The sequence below is a fragment of the Macrotis lagotis genome, chromosome 1 (assembly GCF_037893015.1).
Source record: "Macrotis lagotis isolate mMagLag1 chromosome 1, bilby.v1.9.chrom.fasta, whole genome shotgun sequence".
NCBI lineage: Eukaryota > Metazoa > Chordata > Mammalia > Peramelemorphia > Peramelidae > Macrotis > Macrotis lagotis.
This window is the reverse complement of record NC_133658.1, coordinates 95,969,998-95,987,295: the sequence shown is the minus strand read 5'-3', so window position 1 is coordinate 95,987,295 and position 17,298 is coordinate 95,969,998. Positions and strand designations below refer to the sequence as shown.

Sequence of the window (17,298 nt, the reverse complement as noted above, 5' to 3'; positions counted from 1 at the left end):
AAATAGTCACTTTACATAGTGCCTATGTAATAAAATGGATCATTCATTTTAATGACATTATGGGGTTCTAAGTGCATTATGTAAAGATAATTTTTAATCATAAAGCTTAACAGATATAGCAACATGGAAATTTTTTAAAATCAAAGGATTTTTGATTCCATGATCAGCATTCTATTAAAATTTGACATAACTTTCTAGATCCTGATCACATTTTGAACATAACCATAGTATAAAATGCCAGTCTCTTATGAATATTCAAAGAAGCTAAACTTTTTTTTTGACAGAATAAGGATCCATTAACCTTTTATAGTAAAAAAATTTATGTTTTTATTCATACACTAAATGATACAATAAGCAGGTCTCTTTACTGTGTTCATTTATAGGTAGGGAATATCATAGGTATCCTCCTTGAAAGTTTTCCAGTTACCAGGACTTGGTAACATTAAATCCGATGCAGACATAAAAAAAACCAAATCTTAGCAGTTTGTTAAAAAAAAATAATTTTCTTCTCAGAGAAAGAAAGACTGATAATTCTTTACCCAAATCACACAAATGAAAATGAAATTCTTGACAACATAATTTTCACAAAATTGTCTAACTATTCTGTTGTGTCTGTGTATGAATATATGTGTATGTTTGTATCCATATATATATATATATATATATATATATATATATATACATATATATAAAATACTCTCCAATGAAAGACTGATCAGTCTTGGGTGTCAATGCTGTGATAAGGTTTTCTTTGTCTCAGATTTTGTAACTATCTTGGTGGGGAGAAATTCTATGTTTTTTCCCCCAGGATGAAGAAAGTGGAGGACAGTTATCTGCACTGTTATTTAAAACATCCCAAATGCTTGTGATTTTTAAACAAGAAAATATTCAGCCAGTATGCAACCCATACAATCCCCAAAGGAGAGCTACCACTAGCTGAACTACTCAGCTAAATGGCTGGTTTGCATTGCCCTGGTCTTTATCTAACACTGAGAATAGACTGCTGTTTTATCCAAAGAGGAATAAATTGCTGTTATTGTGATGTTAGCCCATCACTTGGCATTGCAATTCAAGTTTTTGTGAGAAAGAAATGTATGATCTAACTGCGACTTGACCTATGCCTTCCGAGATCTGTCTAGGTGCTCTAATGGAGCAGAAAAAGTGGTGAATATAAGGACATGCAAACTGATGGTGGTGAAAAATTTGTTTGATGATAGACGTGAACAGAGGAAGACTTTTAGGAGTGGGTGTTTTTATGACAGCCAAGTTTGTTTAACATGCAAAACGGTCCTCACCAAATCTTGCTTTTTCTTTAATTTTTTAAAAAGAGCCCTAATATTAAATATCCATTATTTTGTCCTTGGTATTGAATGAGGATGCAAAGATAACCTGCTAATAGCTTTACAGCTAAGTGTGCACAGATGATTCTTTACAGATAAACATCTGGATTTCTACAAAAGCATTTTTTAAACCATTTTGATGAAGCACCAGGAAAGGAATATGCTCAGATTTTTTTTTTTTTTTTTTTTTTTTTTTTTGCAGAAAAGTGATTCTCTGTTCATCCTGTGTAGTACCCATTTAATGTCTGCTATACCCTGGTAGCACTACTACACATAACAATATATGCTTGGTTTAAATAAGATAATTGTAAGGACTAATTCTTTTTTTTTAAATCCCATACATGCAATCCAGTTTATGAGCCATTTGTTTAGAATTTTTCTGGGAAGGACCTGTTTTTAAAGTGGCCTGGAGACTAGCAGCAGTTAGATTTTCGACTCGATAAAGGCTCACTTTTCATTCATAGTCAGAGCCTAAATGTGCTCTTCTTGTACCTAAACAGATAATAAGCACTCAGCACACTCCCCCTTCTTGACACAACACACTGAGACTAATCACACATAATTGGAGAGGAGGAGCAGAGGGCTGGGCAAACTATTGTGTCCAAAGGACAAATGGTCAGTTTATGACGATTTGGTCTGATGTAGTGATTTCTTATACATCTATAGGCGGGGGGAAAGCTGTGTGTGTTTGTGTGTGTGTGTGTGTGTGTGTGTGTGTGTGTGTGTGTGTGTCAGAGACACAGAGACAGAGAGAGACAGAAACCCAGAGTTAGAGAGACACAGGGAAACACAGAGAAACAGTTAATTTGGGAGAGATTCCAAAGACATGGTGATTTAGGAGAGGAAGAAGAATCATGACGTGTGTCTTGTTTAGACGTCTTCCCCAAAATAAGAAAATTCTATTTTAAAAAAACCTCTAACTACAAAGAATTTTGTTCCCAATTAATCAGATAACAAAAGAATATGTGAGTTTTCACAGGTCAACAAAACGGTTTGATTCAGGAAGAGCATCAAGTCCACTGGGAGGATAAGAAAAACACAGCTTTGGAGAGCTTGAGAATCACTGTATCTAATAAAAAGGTAAAATCTGAAACTCAAAACTGTACAATATTATGGAGGTGATGCAAGGCAGAAATCTTAGGATTTTCCAATGTCAATGTGCCAAAATAAAAACAAACACCCAAAACTTTCCTCTGTTATCTTACCAATTATATGCTCATAGCTTTATGAAAAATATTTATGACAATACAAATTGATGCCTGCCTTTTCTGAGTTTTTTAGTCTTTTACCCTTGTTTGGTTAAGACTAGTAGAAGTGGATAATGAAGATTTTCTTCATATGTATCCCATTCTTCATTTTTCAACTGAAAATTAGAAAAAAAATTAAGGATCAGTTTTTAGCCATAGATAACAACTTATTTTATTCTCTTACCTGGATGTATTGTTTATGAAAAATACACAAACACGCACACACAGACACAGGCAGCAAGTATCTGATACACAACTAAAAAACAAACACAAATTTTAGTACTCTCAGGAAATCCAATGATAGCATTATGAAGATGTGAATCATAGGTTATTTTTGTGAGCAGCACTTTTCAGGACACAAACCGAATAGCATTTTACAAAAAGAATCTGAACCACAAATTACAGACTCAGGAAGTTAATGAAATTACTCAAGGATTTAACCACAAAGTATGAAGTTTTTCCACCAGGAGGTTAACTTCCCATGCTTAGACCAAGTTATGTGTAATGATGCTGCAGCTCCATCCTCCTCCCCACCCCATTGTGTTAGAGATCACCAGACATTAGTAGACTCCGGCAATACAAGGTTTGCCTGGGCTTAGATATCAGACAGGCCCTGTAGCAGCACCTGAAGAGTTTGTTATTTGTTTTATTTTATTTTTTTTATTATTAATGATGTGAAATTCAGAGAAAAAATAGAGCTACCAACTCCTTACTCAAGCTCCATCAGGTCTTCCATGATGAATTAAAATTTCAAAAAAAAAAAAACCAGATACACAAATCTAGAACTAACATTCCCTTAATTGATTATAACAGTAAAAGATATTTAGCTAGTTATACATATCAAACTCAAAAAAAAATTTTGAGTGTCCAGTCATGCTGAGACCTTTGATTAGATTTTTAAAAACTACTTGTTAAATTTTTTGTTTTTCAAAGAATGATTTGGGGATAAGGATACCCTACATTTTATTTTCAATTGGAGAATGAAATAATAATATTAATAATATAAATCAGCCAAACATCACCCCCAACCTAGACAGATGAAGCAGTTCAGCTCTGCTTATCCTGAATGACTAGAAATAAAATATGAGTTAGTCTAGGACAGGCTCCTGTAAATGTAACTGTAACATAAGCCTTCTCCAGAGTATAATCCTTAGCTGGGAAGTGATTCTGGAAGCCTTGGGCCCCTTGTTAATTAACACACGCTTCTCTTTCTATAGGGGAAAAAAGCTGATTTAGTTTTTTCATTCTAATCTACTTTATCGAGGTGTGGGTTGCATAATCATTGAAGTAGCTTCCATTTATTTCCTAGAAGTCTGTCAATTTGGAAAGATTCTTGTCACCCCAACATAGGGAACGGCTCTTTTTTTTAATCTTTTTATTTTTTAAATCACAGTTTCTTTTCATTCTTAGAAAAAATGCAGGATAAATGACCTCACAGATTTCCTATAGCAAAGCCACCAGTCAGGACTTCCTAAGCTCAAACATCTCTGATTCTCTTTGCCCCCCACTTAGGAGGGTGACAGAGGGAATTTCCCCCAAATGCTTTGCACCATGAGGAGAGGGGCAAAGGCAGCTGAATTCTTTCCTCAGGGAGTGGGGATAAAGGAAAGTTGATTACTCAGCTTGAATCAGCTGACCTACTCACTCACAATGTACTAATAGAGAGAGACTCAAATGAGCTCTTTATAAAGTCCCTGAGGTAATATATATGGGATAAATAATTCTTCTGTAAATATGGGCTAGAAACCACTTTTAACTTGGATTCTGTACTGACCTCTGCAGGCCAAAACGGAGGCTTCATTCCTGGAAGGGGGTAGGTCCAGTTCAATGCCATCTGTGAGCCCTTCCAGCAATGAAGGAGGAGGGACCCCTCCAAGAAAATATTATAACCTGTCACCAGATCATGAACGTGTCAAGACTATAGCATCAGGGTACTTGAAACACACACAAAACAGCTAGAAAAATACCTGCTTTGGGGGGAATGTTATGTGGCTTAAGAGTAATTCCATGTATCAAAGCTATATTTCTGGGCCCAATTAATAATTATAATTTTAAGAAATGAAAAGGTACCTTTTAAAAAAAATGAACAAAAAGCAAATTGTGAATAAAACAATTTTTCAATTTTGCAGGTTAAAGCTAGGTCTTTGAGGACTGAACTAAATTACATAGCTGCTATTAGTAGCATTATGCTTTACTTCATAATTGGATGTAACACGCTCAGCCTTACCCTGTGAATAGCTGCCGCAGGAGTGGAGTTCATACTGTTTACCCTTTACAGTATCCACAATTATCAACAGCACACCACACAGATTCTGAGCACCAGCCACTTATAATGTGGCATTTTGAATAGATAAGCAGAAATGCAATATGGCCGTTCTTTTGACACAATGTCCTGACTTTACCACGGAGCTGGAGACAATTTTCATTACCAAGTTCACACACACACACACACACACACACGCACACATACATGCATGGGTATACATGTAAATATATAGAAAATAAATGCATATATATGTATACACCAACATGTAGACATGCATACATACAGAGAGAAAATAAATCAACACAGGTAGTTTGAGACAGGAAAAAAGATAACGCTTCAGAAGAAATGACATTTTAAAGGCTATTTCTATGAATGAGGGGATTTTTATTAACAAAATTCCAAGCTAATAGTATTTCCAGCCATTTCTGAAGTCAGAGCTCTGTGCCACTGAAAAATTTGCCAATCTCACATCTGGACATGTTGAGCCACCCAGCTGGGCAGTGCCTTCCATAGCTAGCTAGCAAAGGGACCGAGAAGTAGGAGTGGCGATCTGGGTTTTTTTGTTTTGCCTCCCGAAGCTGGCAAAGCCAGTTTTTTAAGAACATCCACCACCCCTTCAGATTGGCTCCCGAGCAAGGTGGGTTGCAATAGGTGGGTGCAGAATAACCAAAGCTCTGGCAGAAAGTATAGAATGGCACAGATTTGATTACAGGCTTGCTTTTTTAACGGAAATAAAATTTCACAGCTAACAATGAAAGGTGAAAAGTTTAAGAGGCAAAGCTGCTCCTCCTGATCACTGACTGTTAATCAGCTTCATGGGTGGCTGCCTAAATCTGTGGATTTTTTTTTTAACTTGCACTACTGCCAAGATTGTAACTAATTTTTTTCCCCCTGTTGTAGGAGGAGGGGTGAAAAACTCTACATAGGAGGCAGCTGTGTATGAGTGACATGAGGCACTAATGCAGAGGGCAAAATTAAAATTCATGAATCTCTTCACAACCATTTGTGTAACAAGATTAAGACGGGACAGCAGCAAAGAGCTGTATTATCAGGAGTCTTACAGTTCTCCAGCTGGTTACGCTCTATTCCAAAACAGTGGGGCTAAGAGGATAACATGCAGCCTGAAGGAAAACTCCTCTCCTTCATTTGGGAGCCGACCCATCCCAGGGAAGATGGAAGTTTATAAGAAGATGGAGGGGGAAAGCGACTGGTTTCCCCCACTAAGAGGGAAAACTTTTTTAAGCTGGGCTCACTAACATAAGACAAATAAAAGAAAGCTTCCAGTGGCAACATCCCCTAGCCTTCCTACCTTACCCTACCCTACCCTCCCTGAGTCTCACATTCTGGCCTTGAGTCACTTGTTCAACCTTCACCAACACTTCCTACTTGGTCCTGAGGAGGGATGGGATGGTGGAGGAAAAGAAGCAATGGAGCTAACAATTAGTGGCTTTGACCTTAGAAAGGTCTCCTTAGGAAAGAGCCCTCTGAATCTCTAAGAGTATGGATCTGCTCCACAGCACCAAACTCCAATACTTCTGCACATCCTCATTTGGTAAAAGACAAGTACAAGTTTATCCCTTCTGGCTTTGCTGGTAGGTATCTATCATCCTACTTCATATCTTCATTCAGTAAAAAAAAAAAAAAAAAAAAAAAACCCAAAAAACTGCAAGTGTATCACTTCTAGCTTTACTGTACGTGTCTGTGCTGGAAAGCCTGTCGATGCTGGAAAGCCTGTCTCTGTTTGGGGTATCTGGGACACTCTCTTGATAGAGACACACAGGAGTTTTAACAAAAAATTCGGCTGACACCGAATCACAGTCATGTAATCTTGGGATTTTGATCTGGAAGGGTATCTTCTAAGCTCAGTATCTTCATGTTACAGATGAGGAAAACTGAGGGCCAGACAGTCAAGATTCAAACCCATGTCTCCTGATTCTAAATCCAGTATTCTTTCCCATTTGGGAGAATATTCTTTCCCACCACCAAAAAACTTTGACTATATTGTTGCCATCATATTATACCAGCTACCTAAAGCTTTCCCTGCACATCTCCTCCCAGCAGTATTGTATTACACTTCTGCTTCTTAAAAGATGACAAAAGAGATCCCTGAGGTAATATGTAAAATGAATGAAAAGGGGAAAACTCACATACTTTGATTTTTAGACAGTTTTGCTGAGATAATGAATTAAGGCCCTCTGTCAATTCCACTTATTCAATAAATGCTACTTTTGTGAAACTAGTCAATCAGTCAATGATTATTTTTGAGGGTGCTTATTTATGGGCGTGCACCATGCTGAGGTAGACACCAAGCAGAGTTTAAAGAGAGAGTCACTGTTCACTGAGCACTCATACAGGTAAAAGGAGGGTGGGGGGAAGTCAAGGACTCTACCATTGACTTTAGAAGGGTCACTGTAGACAATAGGGTGGACACATCCCATAGTGCAGAGCCCCATGTAATCATCCGGTAACTTGGATTTTACAAGCTGACAATGAAAAAATACATGTGATGTTCCAGGAGATGATAATGATGATTCACATTTATATAAGTGCAAGGCATCGTGTTAAAATTCATCATCAGCTGACCTCTGTACCTCTAATCTCTTCCCTAGTAACTATAGCTGGAGAGGAGACCATTCTGTTATAAGGGATGGAGGGTAAAGGAGGGGGGAGTATGAGAGAACATTCCACCTACCACATAATACCCTAAAAGCCATTCCTCCTGTTCTGGGGGTGGGATGAGTGATGGAAAATAGGCTTCCAGGCAACTGGATGAGAGCTGAGTTACATGTAATTTTCTTCCCCTCCCCCCATAATAAATGGTGGACCAGATTCTGTCAGAAGGAATAAATTGCTAGTTATGGAAGTATTTAACTCTTTCAGTCCATAAGGTCCCAATTTAAAAAAAAAAAAAAACTTTCTTCTGGGGATGAAAATGGGACCCAAGTGACCCCAGGAAATCAACTCATTTCCAGGAAGTGTCCAGCTTCCTCATTTTCTCCTCCAAGATGAAACTCGTTCTACATTCCCTATGCACCAATGGGTAGGTAATAAAGAGTGTTGAGCAGGCTATTAGTGTTTTCCCAGGAGAAAATCAAGGTCAGGCTTTTACTTTTTACAACTACAACTTGTAAAATCATGACAAGTCAAAGGATCTTGCTGAAGCCAGATTAGCTCAGCACAGGTGAATTTTGGGGGGCATGGGGCAATGCCCTAAAATCATCAGAGGTAATAAATGTGATCCTGATAACTCTGACGTGTATTAACAAACATGGCATTCCTAAAAAGTTTTTGGTGGAACACCTGCCTTTCCGCGTCCTACATTACTCCTTTCCTATAAATAATAAAAGGCTGATAACACTGCTTTATGTAAGCAAGCTTAGAAATCACTCTCAGATAAGTGCTTTTGACCTAAATCTTGTAGCTCCTCGATCTGACATATAACCTCACAACTGTGAAATTCTGTATGAGATTTAGCGGTCTGAAACTGCCAACTGACCCAGCTATAAAGCCAGGGGAGATAAGGATTTACAGTACGATATGATACAATTAGACATTCACCTTCTATTTATTTTGGGACAGCAAAGCATTTAACCTACTTAAAGGCGGTAGGCTTTTTCATTAAAATAGAAATGCTTGTTTATTATTCACTTCTAGGCCATCTCTCCTGCATCCCACAAATTAGTCTATTATGAATGTAAAGATTAGTTTATTATAGAAAAAAATGAGTAAACAGGCACTGTTTCTGTAAAATCCTCCTAGACGCACAAAGATAAAAGATGACTTTGCCACACAAAAATAATCAGATACAAATAGCTGTTCAGAAGCAACACACCTAAGGAGTACTTTAATCAAATATTTAGGTTACCTGCCAAAAAGACCATGATCTCTTCAAAATGCAATGCGGATTAAAGTGTTATCTAACACAAGCAGAAAACTAACCTTGGAGTGGAAGTTTGAAATGTGTTCATCATAATTTTCATGTCTTTGGAGAAAGAAACCAGCCTTTTCAGCTAGATTGCAAAACTGGTTTAAAGTAGTCCCTCGGAGTGGGGCAAATACCAATGCTTTCCCCTAGAACATTAGAAAGGAAATTCAGACATTTTCAAACTGGAAAGTGATCAGACATAACAGATATTGGTGCAAGCATTGAGAGAGAAACTCTTAGGCAAGGACACTTAATTGTTCTTATTAAGGCTTCCACAGAGGGCGTAATAAAATTGCCCATTCATAATAATATTTGATTTTAGTCTAAAAAATTAATAAGCATTTTGACAAGTTTTTTTATATAAAAAAATGAACCCTTGACACACAAACCCACACACATAACAAAAGGAATAATGCCAGAGTTTGGTGTTTGGTACAATATATACTTTCTCTCTAAAGTCTAACATAGAAACCTCTTGTTTGTACAAGAGCTTAGAACAGCAGCACATATCCACTGTTATAGAATGAGTTGGAGCTGTTCAATAACAGCTGAAGACATCTCTCTCTCTCTCTCTCTCTCTCTCTCTATATATATATATATATATATATATATATATATATATATATATATATATATATATATATATATATGTAAAATTGTAAAATGCAGTACATCTCAATAGCATTTGTAGGAATGGGGGTATATACAATGTCTATTCATTATCGCTTGAAAATGTCTCTGTAATCAGCCATATACCAAGAAACACTCCATAAAAACACATAGCATCAAAGTAGTTTTGTTTGCTTTTGTTATCTTTTAATGACCATATCAAGTATTCAGATTTCACTACCACCATCAGCCTTTTCCAATAACGTAAGGGCAAAAAGTCTTCCACCTTCATTGAAATCCATCTTAAGGGCCATGATTCTAGCAAAGCAATATCCTCATTCTAGTATTCCAACATTTGAGTTTCAATGAGACTGATTTAATAGAATAAATTAACATAAATATAGACTTCACTTAGGGTCACAAGTCTTAAGAGTTTTTTTCCCTGATTCCTTTCTTTTTTTCTTCTTTTCTTCTTTTCTTTTTTCTTTTCCTTTATTTCAGAGGAACTTCTGCCATAGAGTTCCTCTTAATAACCACTACTAGTGTGTCACACAGGTCTTTTGTTCTCCTTCCCAAATGTTCAGGTGTTCAAATCCTCTAACTATCGTTGTCTTTCTAAAGAAGTCTGTAAGCTCCTAATTATTTTCAGGGCTATGGACAATTTGGTATCAGCACTCTACTTGTTGCTTTGGGAATATTTTACAAATCATGAAAACATATCATATTTGCTCCTGAAGAACAGATTGTCATTTAGAGTGGGAGAAGAATATAGTGCAGAAAAGTGGAAACAACACTGAAATTAGAGTCATCAGACCCTGATTCTAGTGCCTGCTCTGATGGAAAGTCACTTCACTTCCTTGTTTCAGTTTCTTCATCTGTCAAATGGTGAAACAATATTTTTGAATAAGGGTTTGTTTTGAGGTTCAAATGAAATCACAAGTAAAATACTTAGAGAAATAAGGAGGTTTGTCCAAATGTAAAATTGAAACTTTATTTTTAATAGCAGCTAATACAAGGCTCTACATATTTTATATTCAATAAATATTTATTGAATTGAACTGAATGCATATATGCATATACATTCGCTTCCCCAACTACCTGTATGAGGACACACTGTCTCACACACACACACACACACACACACACACACACACACACACACACACATACTATATTTTTATAATGTGTTTACATGCACACCAAGACACATAATTATAGCAGCGCCATTCATGCCACTACACTTATGGGTCTGTCAGCTTTTCCATTATTAATTGCTATTTTCAGGAGGTTTTCAAACTTAGCCACAAAAATTCATTCTGATGTGAAACTGGATATAATACGTGGTCTCAGCAGGGGAGCAAAAGCCTCCATTAAAAAAGAAAAAAGAATAAAGAATACTAGTAGGTCATTCAGTCATTTCTGAAAACTGGTTGGCTTTTTAGATGTTTGAACAATGAAAACTGTTTCATTTAAAGCTGCCTTCCAGAATTGTTTTATGGTCACAATGTAAGAGTCAAATTTTAAAGCTATTATCTATGTTATACATTTAAATCACTGCCATGAGCTTCTTGGGTTAAGTTGATGTTCAGTTTCACAAAACCAGTCCACATTTTGTCACTAACTTGCTAAGTGACCTTGCGCAAGTCACCTGGCCAAAGTCCCCTTCATAGTTTTATGATTCTGTGCAAATACACATGCCTTTTAAATCTGACATGAAAGCTTATAGGATGACTGGAAGTGATCTCACCCATTGCTTATAATCTTTTTGACACTGTCTTTGAACTTATCTTTTCTCTACACTGTAATTGTTTGCATATATATGTATAAATTTATACATATATATATATATATATGTATATATACCCTCCTTAAGGCCAGGGTCTTTGTCTAATGTAATCCTTTTGTCTCTCCAGGGCTTGGGGTCAGAGCCTTGCCCATGGTAGGCATTTAATGAACTTAGTTGAATAATATCTAAAATTTTGATGAATAAATCTATATCCAAGTAATCTAAAACCTAAAGCCTCTGGGGGACTTTGAGGTCTATTTCTTTGTTTTAAAATATCCATATATGAAGCAAAGTCCCCTCTCCTTTCTAAAAAGCTCTATTTTCAGCTTATTGTGATGGTATAATGTTGATTCTATATGGCATTTTACCTAGTAAGAAGAAGAAGAATGACAGAGAGTAATTATTTGAGTCCATTATTTATTTACTTTTAAGTTTAACTTCTCTTCTTTTCTTCCTTCTTTCCTTCCGTGTTTTATTCAAAGCTGTCTTTTAGAATTGGTTTTATGATCATAATGACATAGTCAAATTTTGAAAGCTATTATCTATCTTATATATTTAAATACCAGCCATGAGTTTCTTGGATTAAATTGATATTCAGTTTCACAAAACCAGCCCAGATTTTTGCCCACTAACTTCCTAAATTTCCTTCCTTCCTTCCTTCCTTCCTTCCTTCCTTCCTTCCTTCCTTCCTTCCTTCCTTCCTTCCTTCCTTCCTTCCTTCCTTCCTCCCTTCCTCCAGCTAGGGACTTCAATCTTCACTCTAGTTAATGGATAAAGAAGGTAGTTCAGTCAAATGATCCAGTGTGAAAACTGGATGAGGGTGTATCAATCAATTTGAGAGAAATAAAGTCTTTTGACCATTGGACAGACAGTTGATGGAATGGAATAGTCTGTGACTGTATGAAAGAAAAGGACATACTTCTTGGCCTAAATACAAAACAAAGCAAGCCAGTTGAAGAGAGTAAAGTCTATCGTCAAGCAAATATAGTGGTGGAAGACTGACAATCAAGTCTATTAGGAATGTGGTGGAGTAGAGAATTTATCTGTCTGTGTCTTTCCCCTTGCAGTGGAGGAAATTCTGATGACATATCAGAGGGAACTTTGGTGATAAAGATTGGTAGCAGTCTACTGGAGCTAGTAGCAATGAATGGTGAAGAGTACAATGCTTTCAGCCTGGGAAGCCACTCCTGTGGGAATTAACTTTTCCTGAACGTGCTACGGCCACATCTACCTAAGACCCAGAAAGCAAAATGCTTTCCAGGGTCCTTTTACTACTAAATCGTTCAATATCAGAAACTTAAAATATTTTATCAGTAGAACTGACATTAAGGAAAAGCAGTTATTATGTACTATGTTCCTATAACCTAAGAACTATGGGATGGATCCATTTTGCTTTGCAATGGAAACTTTTTCTATGTGTTTCTCCCCAATTAGAATGTGAGCTCCCTGAGAACAGGTACTATCTAACTCTTCTATCTGTCTCCAGTGCTTAGCACATTGTAAGTGTTTAATAAATGACCTATTCATTCATTCCATGCCAAATGAAGCACCTAAAAATGGTTGCAAAAAAAAATTCACCTAAAAACAGTGGCAGCTTCAGGAAAGTGACCCTTGTACCTGTGAAATATGCCAGCTATGGATTCTACAAAGGCACCAACATGCATTTTTTTGTCACATGCATTTATTTATGTAGTTTCTCTACCTTTGAAGTTTAAATTTGAATCCACTTTGTTCACAGTAAGAATGTACCTCCAGTTGATGGGGTGGGCGTGGGGGGGGGGGGTGAGAGAGGTGAGGTGGAAGAGATTTTACACCAAATATTCTTACTTCTGGTTTGGTTGATTGGTTCTTATCTTTCATTATCAAAGAAGATCAAAATGACATCACTATGTTAGAGTTCTGTAGTGAGTCCAACTGTGGCTGATCAGATCAATGAAACCTTGGAGTGCTCTACCACAGGTTGGGCACAAAATGGTGGGTTTTCTCTAAACAAATACAACTCATGTTTCCTTTGAGCTGCTTCAATTCTGCCTTGTTCATAGAGCACAGGTATATCCCTAGAACCTGAGAATAGTGAATAGCAGCTGTTATCTAGGAACTTAGACTGCTAATTTGGATAAGAGTTGGGAAAATAGCCCTGGAGGGAATATTACACTTCTTTCTTTATCATAATCAAATATTGTGGAAGAAAGATGGGATTATTATAACTCAACATCATTTTAAGGGTCTTCAATAATATCATCAGGGCACAATAATCCACCTGGCTAGATCTTAGAAGATAAACATTGCATTTTTTTGTTTTCCAAAATTTAAAAATATAAGACTTCTATGGATGTCAAATTATCATGACTTTAATCAGCTGACTTTCAATTCAACAAAGTTTAACTTCCTATATAATATTTATATTTATAAAATATTTTTAAAATTCAGAAAGATCATCATATCATATGCAAACCTTTATTTATAATGCATTAGTTTTTGCATTTTTGTTCACTTGTCCCTAGACAAGGCAAAAGTTACTGATCTAACATATATGGAGTCTCATGTGTTTATTTTCTTTTTTCTTTTTTCTTTTGCCTAACTTCTGTTTTCATCGGAGTAGGAAAATTGCCAATGAAGAAACCCCCTTTACCAAAGTGTATCTGCAACTAAAGTCTTAAGAGTGTTTCCTAAGGTCAATGAGGTTAAGTGTTTTGATCAGGGTCATATGTGGAAGATAGGACTTATTCATAGAATTATCAGTTTAGAGCTGGAAGGAACTTAGAGGTCATCTAGTCTAATCCCTTCATTTTAGAAATGAGGATGGTAAGATGAAAATTAAGTGACTTGCCCAATATCACACAGGGGATCTATGTCAGAGATGGAATTTGAACCTAGATTTTCTGATTCCAGGGCTAGTGTCTTTTTCAGTATATTATACTGCCTCCAGACTCCAGGTCTCCCTAACTCCCAAGTCAGCTCTCTATAATGATGTCTTATTTATTTACTTAATTAGGATGATTTAAAGTTTTTAAGAGGAGTGTTTCAGGCTCATAAAATGTTTTATCCCTTTATATGACAAGTTTTTTTTTTTACTAAAATATCTTTTAAAAGTATCTTAAAAAATAAGAATCCACAAATATATTGGTTGTTCAATTGTTTCTCAGTTTTGTCCAGCTCTGAGACCTTATTTGGAGTTTCTTGGCAAAGATAATGGAGTGGTTTGCTCTTTCCTTCTCTGGCTCATTTTACAAATGAGAAACTGGGACAACAGGGTTAAATGACTTGCCCAGGGACACACAACTAGTAAGTGTCTGAGATTTGAATCTTCCTAACAAGTGATGAGTCTTCCTAACAACTCAGGTCTAGCACACTATCAACTGAGCTAGCTATTAGTAATACAATTACATAAACATTTTCAAAGTACTTTCCTCATGCTCTGTAAGGTAGGTTGTACAAAATGTCTTTGTCTCCAGTTTATAGATGAAGAAACGACTATTAGTTCTAAAACACTTTTGATTTCAGGACACCTTTTCACTCAAAAATTATGGAAGATCCCACAAAAAAAATTTTTATGTGGGGTAATAACTGATACTTGCTGAATTAGAAATAAAAAATAGGATTATTTAAATGGTTTTTAACCTCATGAAAGAGGGCACTTCCTGGATCATATGTTGATGATCACATTTAGAAAGGTTATTTACCCTTCAAGTCTCCTAACGACAAGTCAAGCTCACTGGAACCAGATTAAACTGCATTTGGGAAATACTTAACAAAATAAATAAAAATATAGTAGAACATAGTTCATATTAACATATATATATTTTTTTCTAAGTCAAAATGGGGCTAGTAAGGATCTTTATATCATGTTTAGAGGTCCAGTTTCTATTTTAGTTTGGTATCAATGACCTACACCTATTCACATTTTGAATTTTGCTTTCAAGGAAAATCAAGTTTTGGAATGGGAAAGGGAAGAGGAATTCCAGGTGAGGAGAGGCAGCATGAACAAAGGAATGGAGGTGAGGGACAACCAAGGGGGCCAATCTAATTAGAGGGGAATCTGTGCTGGGGAGGAGGTCTAGCTCAAGTGGCTCAATAAGGAGAGGACTAAGGCTGTGCTAAGGGGTTGGGACTTGGACATCTATGCCAATCTCCTTATTTCACAGATGAAGAAACTGAGCACTCTTTCTCAGGTGTGAGGTCATAATAACAACTAATATTTATTTGGCCATTTTTTATAATCTGCAGAGCACTTTTTAGAAATTATCTGTCAGGATATGGGTAGTGAAAGTGTGACTTCCCATAATTTTAAAGAAGAAAGAAAAAAACGCAATGACAGAGAGAGGTAGAATCCAGTAGCATCTTGGTTCAAGTCTTGTCTCTGGCATATACTGGCTAGATGACCCCGGGCAACTCATTTAACATCTCAAGTAGAGTATCTGTCTGTGACTGACTGATTGATTGATGATTATGAATGTAGAGAAAGTGCTGATCTGTAAGGGTAGAGGACATTTCCTCACCCAGGAGTTGCAGAGAGTAATTAAATGACAGGTTCCATTCTGGAACCCATTTTGCAGATGAAGAAATGGAGGCACATAGAAATTAAGAGATTTGCTTACAAATCATACTGTTAGAAGTGCATGAGGCAGGTCTTCCTGACTCCAAATTCAATACTCTAGCCATGTGGAGGATCATGTGGGAAGTAGTAGGAATAGAACAGAATAGAAAAAGACATAAATGAAATTATCTTCATATCTGGGATGTCTCCTGTTTATTCTCACTAGTACCAAACCTATGCTATAGCCCATAAGGATAAGTTCAACTTGGAAAAGCCTTTCCTTCTTCTACCTCCTCTATATAGCCTTTCCTAGTTATCCCAGAACTTATCAATCAGTTTTACCATCTGTAAAATTAGTAGAATGATGAACCATGAACTCTTCAAACTCTGAAAACACAGCCTCTGCCAACACTAAACTGGTCCCTAAACTACCACCAATTTGTATTGTCCTAGCCTCTCAACCTCAGTGTAAGCTCCTTATGGGCAGGGCTTGGATCTTATAGTTTTTGATGTCTCTCAATAATTTTTACACTGCTGAGTACAGCTACTGAATAAATCCCCAGACTGTTTTGTCTCTAGTTACCATCTCTGTAACAGAAAACAATTAGGAAAATGCATTGCAACCCAGAGCACAATTATGGATTTGTAGCATTTTTCATTCCATCTGTGCAATCATGCCACAGGAAGGTGACAAGTATTCTACAAATGGAAACTATTTTAAACCATCTTTTCCATCTCTGTAGAGTATATGGAGGAGCCTAGTAGATAACTTAGGTGTACAAGAGGTGGCAATATCCAATGAGGGCCTTCACCAGTTAAAAAAAGAATTACTCAAGAAGTATGATCTATTATTACTATTATCACATGCAAAATCCACCAAAATGGGAATAAAATATTGGTTTTTAAGTAAACCCAGCCCCCTGGAGGAAGACCTAAGCTTGCTTAGTGCAGGGGCTCTTAACCTGGAGTACATGAACTTGTTTAAAAAATATTTTCATAATTATTTCAATATAATTGGTTTCCTATGTATCCAATTTTTATATGTTAACATAATCTTATATGCACTTTAAAACATTATTCTGAGAAGGGGTGAGTGGGAGTGGGCACTGGATTTACTGGACTACTAAATGGTTCCATGACAAGTACACAGAAATGTTAAGAACCTTTATTTTAGAGATCACTAGTTGTCTTTAATCTCTAGTATTATTAATAAAGTTTTAGTAAGGAAAGAATTTGTTATATCTTGCTACATTTTATTTTCTATGTCCTTTCAACAATTCCTTTTTCTAGGAGAGAGGCTAGGTATTTTCTTTTAGACTCTTTGAGCTATAAGAGAAAGGGAATCAACTTAGCTCTTCTCAAAACAACCCCTTGTAGGTCCTCACCATTGCCTGGTAACTTATTTTCACCCAGGAATAGACAAAAAAAATATTATGGGTGCAAAGAGGTGGCAGAAAAGTTCACAAGAACCTAAGTTTTCTAAAGCCCTGTCTTCTTCTCACAGCACTCAGTTCTTACTCACAAACCAATTTCCATGAGACAAGCAAAAACAGTTTGTACTAAATGTCAGTTAAATAAAGTAGATTAC

The 17,298-nt window shown here is 36.4% G+C and overlaps 1 protein-coding gene across 1 annotated transcript in view; it reads right to left on the bottom strand.

Annotated features, from left to right (window-relative positions):
• Positions 1 to 329: 329 nt before the first annotated feature.
• Positions 330 to 17,298, bottom strand: part of LOC141513442 (calmodulin-lysine N-methyltransferase-like) — a 116,186-nt gene continuing 99,217 nt past the window's right edge. The window contains exons 5-6 of the mRNA XM_074223287.1: positions 8,793 to 8,924; positions 330 to 2,703 (exon numbers count right to left, since the gene is read on the bottom strand). Of these exons, the coding sequence (XP_074079388.1) occupies positions 2,626 to 2,703; positions 8,793 to 8,924 (210 nt within the window). The 3' untranslated portion in view covers positions 330 to 2,625. The remainder of the gene's footprint in view (positions 2,704 to 8,792; positions 8,925 to 17,298) is intronic.